This window comes from Canis lupus, chromosome 24 (assembly GCF_003254725.2).
Source record: "Canis lupus dingo isolate Sandy chromosome 24, ASM325472v2, whole genome shotgun sequence".
Taxonomy (NCBI): domain Eukaryota; kingdom Metazoa; phylum Chordata; class Mammalia; order Carnivora; family Canidae; genus Canis; species Canis lupus.
The window spans coordinates 1118363-1132643 of NC_064266.1; the positions used below are offsets into that span (position 1 = coordinate 1118363).

The 14281-nt window shown below is 55.0% G+C and overlaps 1 protein-coding gene across 2 annotated transcripts; it reads left to right on the forward strand.

The window, feature by feature from the left end:
- Positions 1–5660: 5660 nt before the first annotated feature.
- On the forward strand, positions 5661–9982 carry FOXA2 (forkhead box A2). 2 transcript variants are annotated; one of them, XM_035705525.2, is made up of 3 exons: positions 5661–5788; positions 6792–6861; positions 7877–9982. In XM_035705525.2, the coding sequence occupies exons 2-3, from the start codon at positions 6793–6795 to the stop codon at positions 9203–9205; spliced, it is 1398 nt and encodes a 465-aa protein (XP_035561418.1). In that variant the 5' UTR covers positions 5661–5788; position 6792; the 3' UTR covers positions 9206–9982. The 2 variants fall into 2 exon arrangements, with proteins under 2 accessions (XP_035561418.1, XP_025324887.1); XM_025469102.3 differs by lacking the exon at positions 5661–5788 and having other exon boundaries at positions 6442–6861.
- Positions 9983–14281: the final 4299 nt, after the last annotated feature.

The window sequence follows — 14281 nt, forward strand, 5'->3', positions numbered from 1 at the left end:
AGCAGATGTTCAACTGCTGAGCCACCCAGGCATCCCAAGCAACTAGTTCCTAAGCATGATACTCCAACGCCAGGCCTTGCTAAGCGCTATGGATCTCCACGACTGTCACATCCTGTCATATGCTTCATCCTCTCATACTTCCTGGAAGTATATTTGTTAATCCATACAAGTAAGAAGTAGCTCATAGATCTAATTCATCATTATCACCCTGTGTAGACAGTAGCTTCTTTGACATCAGCCATAGCAACTTTTTTTTCCTAGATCTGTCTTCTGAAGCAAGGGAAACAAAAGCAAAAATAAACTATGGGAACAACATCAAAATAAACAGCTTCTGCACCATGAAGGAAACAAAAGCAACAAAACTAAAAGGCAGCCTACAGAATAGAAGATATTTGCAAGCGACCTATCTGATAAAGGGTTAGTATTGAAAATATATAAATAACTTATAAAAAAATAACTTATCAACTCAACACCCAAAAAGTGAATAATCCAATTAAAAATAGTCAAAGACATGAACAGATATTTTTTCCAAAGAAGACATCCAGATGGCCAACTGACACACGGAAAGATACTCAACATCGCTTGTCATCAGGGAAATGTGAATCAAAATGACAGTGACATACCACCTCATACCTGTCAGAATGGCTAAAATAAAAAAACACAAAAAACAACAGGTGTTGTTGGCAAGGAACCCTCATGCACTATTGGTAGGAATGCAAACTGGAGCAGCCACTCTGGAAGACAGCATGGAGTTTCCTCGAAAAGTTAAAAATAGAGCTATCCTAGATTACACTACTGGGTATTTAACCAAAGAATACAAGAACACTCATTCAGAGGGATATAAGTTTTCCTATAATTACAGCAGCATTATTTACAATAGCCAAATTATGGAAGCAGCCCAAGTGTCCATCAACTGATGAATGGATGGAGAAGATGTGGTTATATGTATACAATGAAATATTATTCAGCCATAAAAAGAATGAAATATTGCCATTTGCAACGACATGATGGAGCTAAAGTGTATTATGCTAAGTGAAATAAGTCACCCAGAGAAAGACAAATACCATATGATTTCACTCATATGTGGAATTTAAGAAACAAAACAAATGAGGAAAGGGGGGAAAACAGAGGGAGGCAAACTAAGAAACAGACTCTTGACTACAGAGAACAAGCTTATGGTTACCAGAGGGGAGGTTATGGGGTAATGGGTTAAATAGGTGATGAAGATTAGGAGGGCACCTGTTGTGATGAGCACTGGATGTTGTATGGAAGTGTGAATCACTAATTGTGCACTTGAAACTAATATAACACTCTATATTAACTAACTGGTCTATGTTAACTAACTGGAATTAAAAGCTTTTTTAAAAAAGAAAAAAATTAGCCTCCTGTGTAGCAAAGGGTTTCAAAGAAGAAATGCCCACTTAAGGTCTGTGACCAGCTCTTCAGGTTACTGCTTGCCTTTTTGGCAGGGATAACTGAGACTGCCTCCAAGAATAACATTCAAATATATGAAATAGCTCCCAAGGCCACAGATACAGATGCATCTAATTTAGGCACACCCTCAAAAAGGAGTTTATGCTCTCTCACATTGACATCCTATTATTGCTCCTAAAAGTTGTCATTTCTTTATTTTTATCTCTTCCAAGTATGTTAATTACCTACTATAATAGTCTCACATACCAGAAATGTGCTCAAAACTCAAGAATGGTGGAGAGGATGCTAAGTATATACCAGAAATATCTGTCGAACCCTGGACCCAAAAGGCAGAGTGCAGGCCTTTTCCACAGACCCACACAGAAGGAAGCAAAGTTGACAACTGCTCAACCCAACCACTGAGAAATTTCTCACCCAGAAAAGAACAATACATAACTACACCAACTTCCCAACAGCAATCAAATTCCATTTGCACAGAGAGAGATCCAGGTGCCAAATTCATTCTAGTAACACCCCAAGGACTGTCTTCTTTCTTCTCCTGTGCCAGGCTAGGAAGTCACCATCTGTGGTTGGCATGAATATTTCTTCTCTTGTTCCCTCAATTCAAGGAAGAGCACTACCCACTTTCTGACACAGGTAAGAAAAAATGATATGATTTTGATTTTTGGAACTCAAACCTTTGGTCCATTTGAATGGTGGCTTCATTCATCTCTTTTTAAGTGTGAGAATTAAATGAATAGCTGTAAGTTAGCTTGCTAAAGTTTCCTACATCAAATCTTTTTTTTTAAGATTTATTTATTTATTATAGACATAGAGAGAGAGAGAGAGAGAGAGAGAGAGAGAGGCAGAGACACAGGAGGAGAAAGAAGCAGGCTCCATGCCAGGAGCCCAACGTGGGACTCAATCCCGGGATTCCAGGATCGCGCCCTTGGCCAAAGGCAAGCGCTAAACCACTGAGCCACCCAGGGATCCCCTCCAACATCAAATCTAATATTCTTATTATATATTTCACTTTAAGATAATAAAAAGCAACTATTAATAAAATAATGATATATAATGATATAAAATGATACAATTTTTCTGCAAATAAAATGCAGAAAATGCGTAGATTGAATGGATGACTCTACCACTCAAACACATCATATTAGTATCATACTTATTTCATTTAATTTTATCATTTTTATTATTGCTTATTTCCCATCTTTTCCTGTGAATCTTGCCCAGGAGAGCAAGATTACACTGTATCCAGGTGCATTGTGTATTAAACTTATATGTTGTATTATGCTTTTTCCCCACTTTCATCAGCATGTTTCTGTGTTTTTTTTCAGAAGAGGGGGACATGCTTAATCTTTCACATACGTCTCCTTTGATAACATATTCTTAGCTAATTACCTTTCCAACTGACCTCTCCATAAACAACTGGTGTTTGGGCCATCAAAGAACTATGAAAGCCAGCAAAAGAGTATCTGAGGCTGTGTTCAATACCAAATAGACTTCTTTTGATGGTCAGGCTGTTTTTAAATAAAATTTCAGAAATAACAAGCCACCTGTAGAAAGTGAAATAAGTATTGTAACCTTTGGCACAACTGTATGCCTTTATGAAGACCTAAGATTCATCCTGAAAATTCCATTCGGAGAATAAGAGAGGAATGGGCGTCTGATTTCTGCCAACTCGAAAACGTAGTTAAAAGTAAAATGTGTATTTCCAGAGGACGTTGCTGAATCACCTTGCCATTTCCTCCGTCTTAATCTCCCCTTGTAGACCTGCCTGGAGCAAGGCCTGCCCTGGACTAGTATTCTGGGAAGGGTTTCAGGAGTTGGAGTACTGATGAGCCACACACCATCCCCGCCCCCTGCCCCCGCCCTTGGTATTTTGCAGGTTATTTCTTAGGGAAGCTGAGCTCTGGTTATGGATGCCCCCCCCCGCCCCCGGGGCTAGCGTGCTATCACAGAGGGAGCTCCGGGCTGAAAGGGGTTTGCCAAGGGGGTGCAGGACGGTAGCGTCCTCTCCCTGGCAAGAGCTGAGGAGGCCCTGGTTTGAGCCCAAGTCCAATCCGCTAGGGCAGCATCCAGAAGGAAAACAGCACGCTCCCCCAAGCACTGTGGCCTTACACGGACACGGAGCAGCGCCGAACGAAAAGAAAGGACAGCAAGGAGGTCACGGGCAAAGGACCGCTTTGCAGGTCTCGGGCGCATCCGGGGAAGCATCTGTTTTCCACCCGTTACCCGCGCACTTTTCCCTGGAGAGAAGTTCCCGGAGCCACTTACAGCATTCCAGCCTGCGGCTCTCGAGCCACAGCCTCTGAATAAACCTTTGGAAACCTAAGGTGCCCGGGAGGACCGGGGTGTGCGCAGGGAGGTGGCGCCTCCAGAGACGTCCGCGCCGGGGACAGAAAGCGGACCCCAGGCCGCGGGAACCCTCGGGCTTCTCGCCGTCGCCGATGCCTAGAGCGTCCCGCAGGCCGCCCTGGCCCTCCTGCGAGCGGCCCCGACCCGAGCCCTCCGCGCCCGCGAGCGCCGGGAGGTGCTTGGGGTTTGCGCAGAACTCCGGGGAACTCCAAAGGAACGCCAACGGCGTGAGGAGAGGCCTGGGAGGAAAGGTGCCGGGCGCCCGGCTGCTGGGTTAGGAGCGCGCAGGGGTGAGGAGGGTTGGGTCCCGCCCAAGGACAGCGCAGCCGATAGGGGGCGCCCTATCACTGCGGGAGCCGGCGCGGAGCGCTCCCGGGCGAGCCCCCCCCCGCCCCCGACCACCCATTGGGGCGAGCACCTGCGTGCCTCGCTCTCAAGCTCGCCCCTTGGGGAGGTCGCGCTCCTTCCTCCCGCGGACCTCCTCTCCCGGCTCCGCTCCTTCCTTTTGCCCAGGGAATAATTTCTAAACCCGTATTTTCGATCAGGAGCAAAAAGTGAAAGGGAAGTGGAACGCATACATGTACAGATTGGGTTCAAGTCCATACACACCAGAAAGTTGTCTGGCTTTGTTCACAGCTTTGTCTGTTTGGACGTCTCTTTTCTACTGAACACGAGAGGCGCCTCTTGGGGGGAGTGTGTTTTTGGCGTGTGTGTGTGTGTGTGTGTGTGTGTGTGGTCGCATTTCTACTCTGGGTCTATGCAGAAAGCTTTGAAAAACTTATCTTCTGAGCGTCGGTGCATACCCCGCTTTCCCAAACCCTGGGAGAAAGATTAAATTGCTCCCTTTGTATTCTGAGGCGAGATGAGAGGAGCTGAGATAAGATGAGAGCTCTGCCTTCCCAAGTATGCTCCCCAGCCCACGCATGCACTGAGTGTGCATGCACCCCACAACAGACTTTCCGGGTGCACCGGGCCGGCCTGCCTCTCAGGGAACTCTGCGCTGCGCTAGGCTTTCAAAGCCCCAGACTTTGGCTTTGGGGGATCCTGCCCTGGCACTCGTTAGGGGTGGGTTTATTAACCCACTCACTATGAACGGGTCAGTTTGCGGTTCAGCGCTGGGGTTGCTGCCTGAGACTGCATCTGGTTCAAAGCGATTCAGGCCTGAGATAACCTGGGGTGAAGAGAAGGGGTGGCTTCCCTACCTGGACTGCTCTTCCTCCCTGTACTCCTAGCCTGGCCCTCACACAGACCTTCTGTTCTTGGTGTTCAGCTCAGTGCCTGCCACCTCACCTCCGTTTTCTGACACCATTCCCATAACTTTGGACAGGTGGGCCAGATATTATTTCCTACTTCTTTAGCTCTGAGATGGGGGCCACGGGGCTGGATGCTCATGGCCCAGCATGTTTTTAGAACCAAGAAAAGAAGTTCACATCGAACACCTGTAATACCCCGAACCCTGCAATCTGGGATCCCTAGGGTATTAGTAGGTGGCCCAGAACGGATGAAAATCTGCACCCCGAAGCTGGAGCAAAAGTAAGAAGGAAGTATATGGTTGCGGAACTTCTGATTCTTCTAAAAGAGCCCCTCAAGAAAGCAGAGAACGCAGACTCTCCCGAAGTAAATTCCATGTGTCCCATTATCGATTCCTTTTTTTCCCCCTCTCTTGTCCTGCCTCACCTCCCACCTCTTGCCCTGTTTGTTTTAGTTACGAAATGCTGTGGGCACCTCGGTTGTGACTGCAAAGTAACCTTGAAACACGGCGTCCTGAATGTCAGAGACAAATAGCAGCCTCCCGACCGTCGACTGCAGCTGGCGGGGCCGAGTGCGCCCGGCGCTCTGCGACGCCCCCCCCCCCCCCGTCCCCGTCGGTCGTGGGAGCCGGGCTCGGAGGAGGCGAGACCCGCGGCTGCGGGACCCCGAGAGCCCCGCACGCCAGCCGGAGCCGCCCCGGGTCTGAACTGTAACAGGGAGGGGCCTCCCAGGAGCAGCGGCAGGCGAGTTCCAGGTGTGTATACAGGTTTTCTAAATACGACGGTGCTTTGCAAATTGGCTCTGTCACCGTCTTGTCGTTTTGACAGGTTATGAGCGCTGAGAATGAAGAACCCCGGGATGAGTCAATGGGGCATCTCTAAGGCTCTGCAACGGGGCTACCGGGCGCTCTGGGGCCGGGCGGGGGTCAGAGCTCCGGCCGCTCGCGGGGAGGAAGGCACCCAGGTCCCTCCTGCCACCGGCACTCCCGGCGCGCGCAAGGGTAAAGGGGGCTGGGGCAGGGAGCCCGCGCGCCCGCTCGCCCGCGCGCCCCCTCGCCGGCCCGGTACGGTGCGGGGCGCGGCGGCAGTGGGGCGGGCGCCGGGCGCGGAGGGGCAGGTGCCGGGCGCCGGCCGAGGCTCCCTCTCACCTAGGTGTGAGCTGATTATTCAAATGGGCTGCCCCGGGTCTGGGGATTGGAGGCCGGCGCCGGCGCGCCGCGCTATATCACCAGCCGCCCACGTCACTGCGGCACTTGTCCGCTCCGCGGTCCACACCTCCTCCTCCTCTCCTCCTCCACCTCCTCCACTCCTCCACCTCCTCCTGCTCCTCCTCCTCCTCCTCCTCTCCACCTCCTCCCTCTCCCCCCCACCCGCCCCCGCGCCGCGCGCTTCCCGCCGCCTCGGGGCAGCTCGGCACTGCCAACCTCGGCCTCCGCCCGGCAGCCCGCGAGCGCGGCGGCGGCGGCGGGCGGCTGGCGGCGGCGCTCCCTGCCGCGGGACTCGGGGCCGACCTCCTCTGGTCTCCGGGCCCCCTCCTCCCGTAGCTGACCCCTCCCGCCCCTTCCAACTACCGCCTCCGGCCGGCGGAGGGAGAGAGAGGGAGTGGAGCCGGAGACAGGGAGTGCGAGGAGAGAGGGAGGGAGGGGACGGTGCCTTGGCTGACTTTTTTTTTTTTTTAAGAGGGTGGGGGTGGGGGGGTGATTGCTGGTCGTTTGTTGTGGCTGTTAAATTTTAAACTGCCATGCACTCGGCTTCCAGTATGCTGGGAGCGGTGAAGATGGAAGGGCACGAGCCGTCCGACTGGAGCAGCTACTATGCCGAGCCGGAGGTAGGCACTCGCCTTTTCCAGGGGGAAGCAGGGTGGCGGCGTTCGCACCGTCTCCCAGCCTCAGGACCGCTCCTCTTGCGGGCACCCGCCCCCCACCCCCAGCCGCTCTGGGCAGCCGCCTTTTCCACCCTCCTTCGACTCAAATGGGTCTCTTTTTTATACGACACACTGTTAGCCTTGAGATAATATTAACTTTGTGATCAAATATTGACTTGCGGCGCCTCCAAATCCTCTTCGTGGCCGAGCCACGCACTATCCTAACAGAGTTATGTTTGGCAGCGCGCGGCTGGGGAGGGGTGGGAGGTCGGCCGGCGAGGGGGTGGGGAGCTGGAGAGAAGGTGGGTAGGCGTCGGGGGCCGAGGTGGAAGCAGAGTCAAAGACTAGGAACAAAGAGAAAGAAAGTTTGTGGCTGCAAAGCCCAGCCGCGTGTAGCCCAGTCCTCGGTCTCCTCCCTGCCGCTCCGCTCAGAGCCTCCAGCTGGCCCCAGACCCTGCGCGGGCACTGGGTTTCGGCTCCCCCGGGGCCAGAGATGGGGTCCCGGGGCGGGGTGGGGGGGAGGGTGAGCGGAGAGGACGCCGGGACGACCTCCGCCTGGGGCCGCCGGGCGCCCTGGGCTGGGACCCTCCGGTTGTTCACCAGGGTCGGAGGTGGCGTCCGAGGCCGCGGCGCGGACCCGGTGTGCCGGCCGGACAGTCGCGGAGGGAGGATGCGTTCGAGGTGCCCGGCCTAGGGGGGCTCCGGGGAACCCTGGCTTGAGAATCCAAGCGAGGCGCACAAGGGCTGGGATCTGGCCGCAGGCAAACGGCAGCAGCCTGCTTGCCGCCTCCTCCAGGGCGGTCCCGGCGCTCTCCGAGCGCGGCGGCCACGGCGTCCCCGACGCGGACCGGGCGAGGGAAGGGTCCCCAGAGGGCTCCCCGGAGGCAGGGCGCCCGGGCGGGCCTGGCGGGTGGGAGGGCGCGCACGCTCTCGCCGCGGTGCTAACCCTGTGCGCCTCGCTCCCGGGCTCTGTCCGCAGGGCTACTCCTCCGTGAGCAACATGAACGCCAGCCTGGGGATGAACGGCATGAACACGTACATGAGCATGTCCGCGGCCGCCATGGGCAGCGGCTCCGGCAACATGAGCGCCGGCTCCATGAATATGTCGTCGTACGTGGGCGCGGGCATGAGCCCGTCCCTGGCCGGCATGTCCCCCGGGGCGGGCGCCATGGCGAGCATGGGGGGCTCCGCCGGGGCGGCCGGCGTGGCGGGCATGGGGCCGCACCTGAGCCCCAGCCTGAGCCCGCTCGGGGGGCAGGCGGCCGGGGCCATGGGCGGCCTCGCCCCCTACGCCAACATGAACTCCATGAGCCCCATGTACGGGCAGGCGGGCCTGAGCCGCGCGCGCGACCCCAAGACGTACCGGCGCAGCTACACGCACGCCAAGCCGCCCTACTCGTACATCTCGCTCATCACCATGGCCATCCAGCAGAGCCCCAACAAGATGCTGACGCTGAGCGAGATCTACCAGTGGATCATGGACCTCTTCCCCTTCTACCGGCAGAACCAGCAGCGCTGGCAGAACTCCATCCGCCACTCGCTGTCCTTCAACGACTGCTTCCTCAAGGTGCCGCGCTCGCCCGACAAGCCCGGCAAGGGCTCCTTCTGGACCCTGCACCCCGACTCGGGCAACATGTTCGAGAACGGCTGCTACTTGCGCCGCCAGAAGCGCTTCAAGTGCGAGAAGCAGCTGGCCCTGAAGGAGGCCTCGGGGGCCGCGGGCGGGGGCAAGAAGGCGACCGCGGCGGCCCAGGCCTCGCAGGGTCAGCTCGGGGAGGCCGCCGGGCCGGCCTCTGAGACTGCGGCGGGCACCGAGTCGCCCCACTCGAGCGCCTCTCCGTGCCAGGAGCACAAGCGAGGGCCCCTGGGAGAGCTGAAGGGGACGCCGGCCGCGGCCCTGAGCCCCCCGGAGCCGGCGCCCTCGCCGGGGCAGCAGCAGCAGCAGCAGCAGCAGCAGCAGCAGCAGGCGGCCGCCCACCTGCTGGGCCCTCCGCACCACCCCGGCCTGCCGCCGGAGGCCCACCTTAAGCCCGAGCACCACTACGCCTTCAACCACCCCTTCTCCATCAACAACCTCATGTCCTCGGAGCAGCAGCACCACCACAGCCACCACCACCATCAACCCCACAAAATGGACCTCAAGGCCTATGAACAGGTGATGCACTACCCTGGCTACGGTTCCCCGATGCCGGGGAGCCTGGCCATGGGCCCGGTCACGAACAAAGCCGGCCTGGACGCATCGCCCCTGGCCGCAGACACCTCCTACTACCAGGGAGTGTACTCCCGGCCCATAATGAACTCCTCTTAAGAAGACCCCGACAGCGGGCTAGCCTGGGACAGGGACAAGAGAGAGGAAATGGGGCGGAGAGTTTGAAGAAGGGGTGTTGTTGGAGAGATCCAAGGAAGAAGAAAACCATCACATCCCCACCCCCAGGACAGCAGTCTCCCCTCACCCTCTGCAGCTCTCCCTCCCAAATAGATGGGCCACACTGATATTATTCTATATAAGGAGGGAAGGCAAGAAGACAAACAGTCAAAACAAAAAACAAAAAAGAGGAAGAAAAGAGCAAAAAGCCTCCGATCTCCACTGCTGTGTAGACGCCTGCTTCTTTTAAGCATTTGCGAGTTCTGATTTTTCATTGTCATCTTCTCCTCCATTGCTGCTGTTGCAGGGAAGTCTTACTTTATTAAAACAACAACAACAACAACAACAAAACAGAAAACAAAAAAAACCCACAAACTTTTGTGAGTGACTCAGTGTAAAACCATGTAGTTTTAACAGAGAAACAGAGTTGTACTATTGTTTAAAAAGAAAAAAAAAAGATGTAAGGGTCTGTTGTAAATGACCAAGAAAAAGAAAAAAAAAATGCATTCCCATTCTTGACACGGTGAAATCCAGGTCTCGGGTCTGATTAATTTATGGTTTCTGCGTGTTTTATTTATGGCTTATAAATGTGTGTTCTGGCTGGAAGCGCCAGAGTTCCACAAATCTATATTAAAGTGTTATTGCCAGTTTTACACCTTGAATCTTCAAGATTTTTTTTTCCCTTTGCCTGACTTAAAAAATAAACAAGTCTAGATATTATTTAATGTGTGTGTGGGGGGGATCCTGGCTGGTTGCAGATTTCATTTTCTTTTGGTGAAGGGGGGCATGACAGTTGTTTTGACAACATTTTATTATTAAAACTTTCAGACATACTGAAGTTGAACAGGTTTTACAGAACACAATGTACCCATTGCCCAGATCCTACAGTTATTGTTTCACTATACTTCCATTGGTCAATTCAGGTTATTTTTTCTAAATGCATTTCAGATGCAATCAGGTACATTCAGGGTGGTATGGCCATAGACCTGAATACATTTCAAAGTAAATTTCAGACATCAGTATACTTCCCCCTAAACAGTTCAGCAAGCTCATCATTAAATAGAATTCAATATTGTTTATGATTACTTTTGGAGTTTTGAGTTTATCTTTACACACAATGAAACACAGATCGGAGGTGGACCATTTCCTGGGTTTGACAGAGGTTTATCTTCAAAGTCAGGAGATAACTATGTATCTCAATTTCCCATCTGGGCCACCTGAAGGTGCACTGTGGTTGATCTCTCTTGGGCTCCTGGGGTAGGGGGTGAGGGGGTAGGGGGTGGGTGGGGGGGGAAACTGCTCTGAGGTGAAGTCTGGATTTTACTGTATTTCCAATCTTAGGCTTCCCTTCAAGTCGGTGAGCTCAGATTGGATTTGCAAATTCCTGATGCAGGATTTTCATCTCTGCCTCTCCCGCACCCCGTTACCCTCCTGCGGACCTGGGAACTCTGCCTGGATCCATTAGCCTCAGGCCTCTGCCTACACTCCCCTCGGCCGTCCTAGCTGTAGCCAGAGAGCACGGAGGCTTCTGGGACCACCTCCTTCCCCTCCAGCACCAGATCTGGAGAAGCAAGACTTTCTCCTGGAACTAGTGTTTAAAGGGATCACTCAGGGTGATGGTCCAAATCTCCTTTCTAAAATAAGGTATATTTGGGAATGAGGTGAGGATAAGAGGGTGTCTTGCACTGCTTGTCAAGTGACCCTGGCCAGTGGTGAGAACCCAAGGTCTGTGGATGTGCTTACTCCGTCCTCACCACAAACACCGATGTCTCGGACACACTCAGTGAGCCCAGGTTAGGAAGCCAGGATTGCAGGGCCAAGAGTATAAGGAGGTGTCCTGGGAGCCTCAAAAGAAAAATACAAAAGTATGAAGACTCAGAATAAATTCTTACAAATCTTGCTGTGTCTTCCCACAGATGGCATAGCTGCCCTAAGTAGGCAGCGGCCCAACTGGAGACCCCAGAGGGGAAGCGCAGCCTGGGCGCACAAAAGGTCCCGGCTTTGGCTCTGCCTGGGGCTTGTGTGGGCCTACAGGCTGGAGGGGCGAGGGCAGGAGCCAATGTCTCCGGAGACTTAGGGATGTAGGATGCACAGCGAAATTACAGTGGGCAATGACTCTCCGCAGGCTTCTGAAGCCAGGACTTTTTGTCTCAAAGTTGCACGGCTCAGGACCCTGTTTGCAGGGACTAGGTTTTTGGGCTTGTTGAGTGTCCCAGGTTCATCCCAACCCTGGGGATCCCTTCGGGCTTCACCCTCTGCCACCTTTCGAGGTGTCTGCCCCCTCAAGCCCTGGCCTTCCCATAGTTTGAGAGTGTTTGCCCTCCCCCGGCCCCCCTCCCCACCAACCGTCTCCAAATCCCTTTTTAAGATGCCACATTGTCCCTGGAACACAAGGAAGAGAAATTGGGGCGGGGTGGCGGGGAACCGGAGGCCGCGGCCAGCAATCAGGCCCGTCTCTCCCCCCTGGCAAGGACACACACGTCGTGAGCCCGGCCTGAAATGTGTTTCATTATCACATAAAAGGCTCCCGTGGCGAAGGAGCCGAGAGGCAGGGCCGGGGGCCGAGTGGGGGACAATGGAGGCTGAAAGCGCTGCCCTAACCTGCTATGTTTCGTATCGCACGCCCATTGTGCGAGGGTCGTTTTAAACTACTTAGCGCTCCCCCCTCCACTGATCCCGGCCGATAAGATATAGTTCTGTCCGAATACATAAAAAGGATGTCGGGGAGCGGGGCGCTTTCGGAGGCTTTTCTGTGCTTCTTGTGTCTTTCACACACATCACCCCCCGCCCGCCGCAGACCCCTCCCCCAGCCCCGCTGCCGTCTCCCGGCTCGAAGAACCCTCCGCCCGCTTTCCCCAACTCTTAGGTATTGTAGGGTGCGCCGTTTCTTTTTTCCCCTCTCTGCCTCTTTTTCTTCCTTTTCCCTGCGCCGTCCGCGCGTCAGTTTAAGCAACCGTGATCTGTGAATAAACAAAGTCAGTAAACAACCGAAAAAAACATCCTAGATCCGAATTCCAGGAGGGTAAACTTTCCATGCCACGTCACACTTCAGCAAATTTGCACAGATATTATATTGCCTCCCCCTCCTTTATTATTCTTTTTTTTTTTTTGCTAGGATCCCATTGTACTTAACTGAATTTTATAACGCTGATCGATATCTTGGTAAAATATTCATTTTTAAACTAGCGGGCAGTGAAATCTTTGCTTTGTGTGCTAAAGTCAACAGTCGCTCGGGTTGAGCTCAAATAAATGCGGAGATGCCTCGGCTCGGAGCAGTCGGCCGCCTCCCTCTGCGCGCTGGACGCTCCGCCGCCGCCCGCCGCACCTCAGGTAGGGAGCGCGCCCACTCGGGTCGGTGCCCAGATCCCCGGGACAGCGTCTGCCCCCCGGGCCCATCCGCGCGCCGCCCCTCCCCCGGCCAGTCCGTCTCCCTTCCGAGAGCTCCGACCCGAGGGGCTGGGGGAAGACAGCGCGGCGGAGCGAAGTCGGGCAGACAGCCGGGTTTGGGAGGGGGCCTCTTCTGCGGGGACTTCCGAGAACGAATGGTGTGGGTGGGTGGGGGGCGAGGAGTCGCACGCCGATCCACTCCGGGTTCTGAGCACAGAGTTTGGCGGTGCCCCGAGCTACAGGAAGCCCGCACAGGCTCCTGCAGCCGCTCTGCTGGGGATTCGATCCGAGGGCCCTAGGTTTCCCAGGGACAGTGGGAGGATGGGGGTGGGGGCCTGACTTGGCCTCAGAGTCTAGGGTGGGGGTAGCGGAAAGCGGCGTGCTGGTAGAGGGGCAGGGGAAGAGGCCCGAGGGTGGCGAGGCCCTTCCTCCTGGTGCCCGGGGCGTACCGGCTCCAGGCTGGTCTAGGCGTGTGCCCCAAGCCCGTTAAGCCGGGCGGCAGTGGGGGTCGACGCCATCAGGCAGCAGGGCAGGGACGCGGCCTTCCTAAGAAAGGAGTAAACTTTCCTTCTTGCTGCGACAAGTGGCCGGTGCCCTTTACGCACAGGCGTGCACCGGGGCAGACAGGTTCGTTAGCCTCGGGGGAAAGCAGCGGGTCCGGGGAGCGGGGGGCTCGTGGGGGTGACAGAACCGGCCACTGGGCAATTTATCCTCCTTCTCCCAGAGGCTGGCCCGGGACAGGGGCGCGCTGCGGGGCGGGAGAACGGGGTTTGGGGGGCCGGACAGAACCAATCGTGTCTTTCTGCCGCCGGTGGGGAGGACGCTCGGAGCACTTGAAGTTCCAAGCCTGCCAGCTGAAACTGCAGGAACCTCGGGGTTCCAGGGCAGGCTGTAGGGTACTGCAGAGTCGTGTCTCTTCTGGGGTATACCAGGTATTCCCTGAAATCTGCATTTCCCCTAGGGTGTTTGCTGTAACAGGGCTAGACATCCGGCCTCCGAAATCCGCGCAGATTTCTAGGTATTTCGCCAGGCGGGGAGAGGAGTGCCCTCCCGTCTGCCCTGGAATCACCAGATCCCGAACCCCCAAAATCGGTCCTGTGATTGAGAGGGTCAGTTATGTGGGTATCTCGGTGCAGGGACCGTGGGCCCCGTCGCCGCCTTCCCCGGTGCCCGGAGCCGCGCGCCTTTGCCCACTCACCCGCGGCGGGCTGGGGAGCGCACCTGCCGCACTCCGAAACCCGGGCTCTGGCTCTCGGCTGGCTACCGTCCCTAAACAAGATGGAACGCCTGCAGGACACACGGCTCGGCTAATCGTTTTTAAATAATTAATGCCTCCCATTCCGCTGGTAATGCATGGCCTCGAATCCGTCAATTACTTGTCATTAGACAAGTGTCGCCCCGCGGCCTTCCCCGGGGCCCTGGATGGCGCCCTGTCACCCGGCCCAGCCCACTCGCGGCCAAATGAAAAGGTGCCCGGTCGTTGGAGAGCCGGGTGCGGGGTAGCCGCGGCCCTCCATTCAGTGCGAGTTTTGAAAGAAAGACCGTCGCTGAAGAGATGTAATCTTCCAAATGGCCAATTTAAACGCCCGATCCTTATCGCCTGCCTTCTCCCGGCTTTATAAAGAAAAGCCG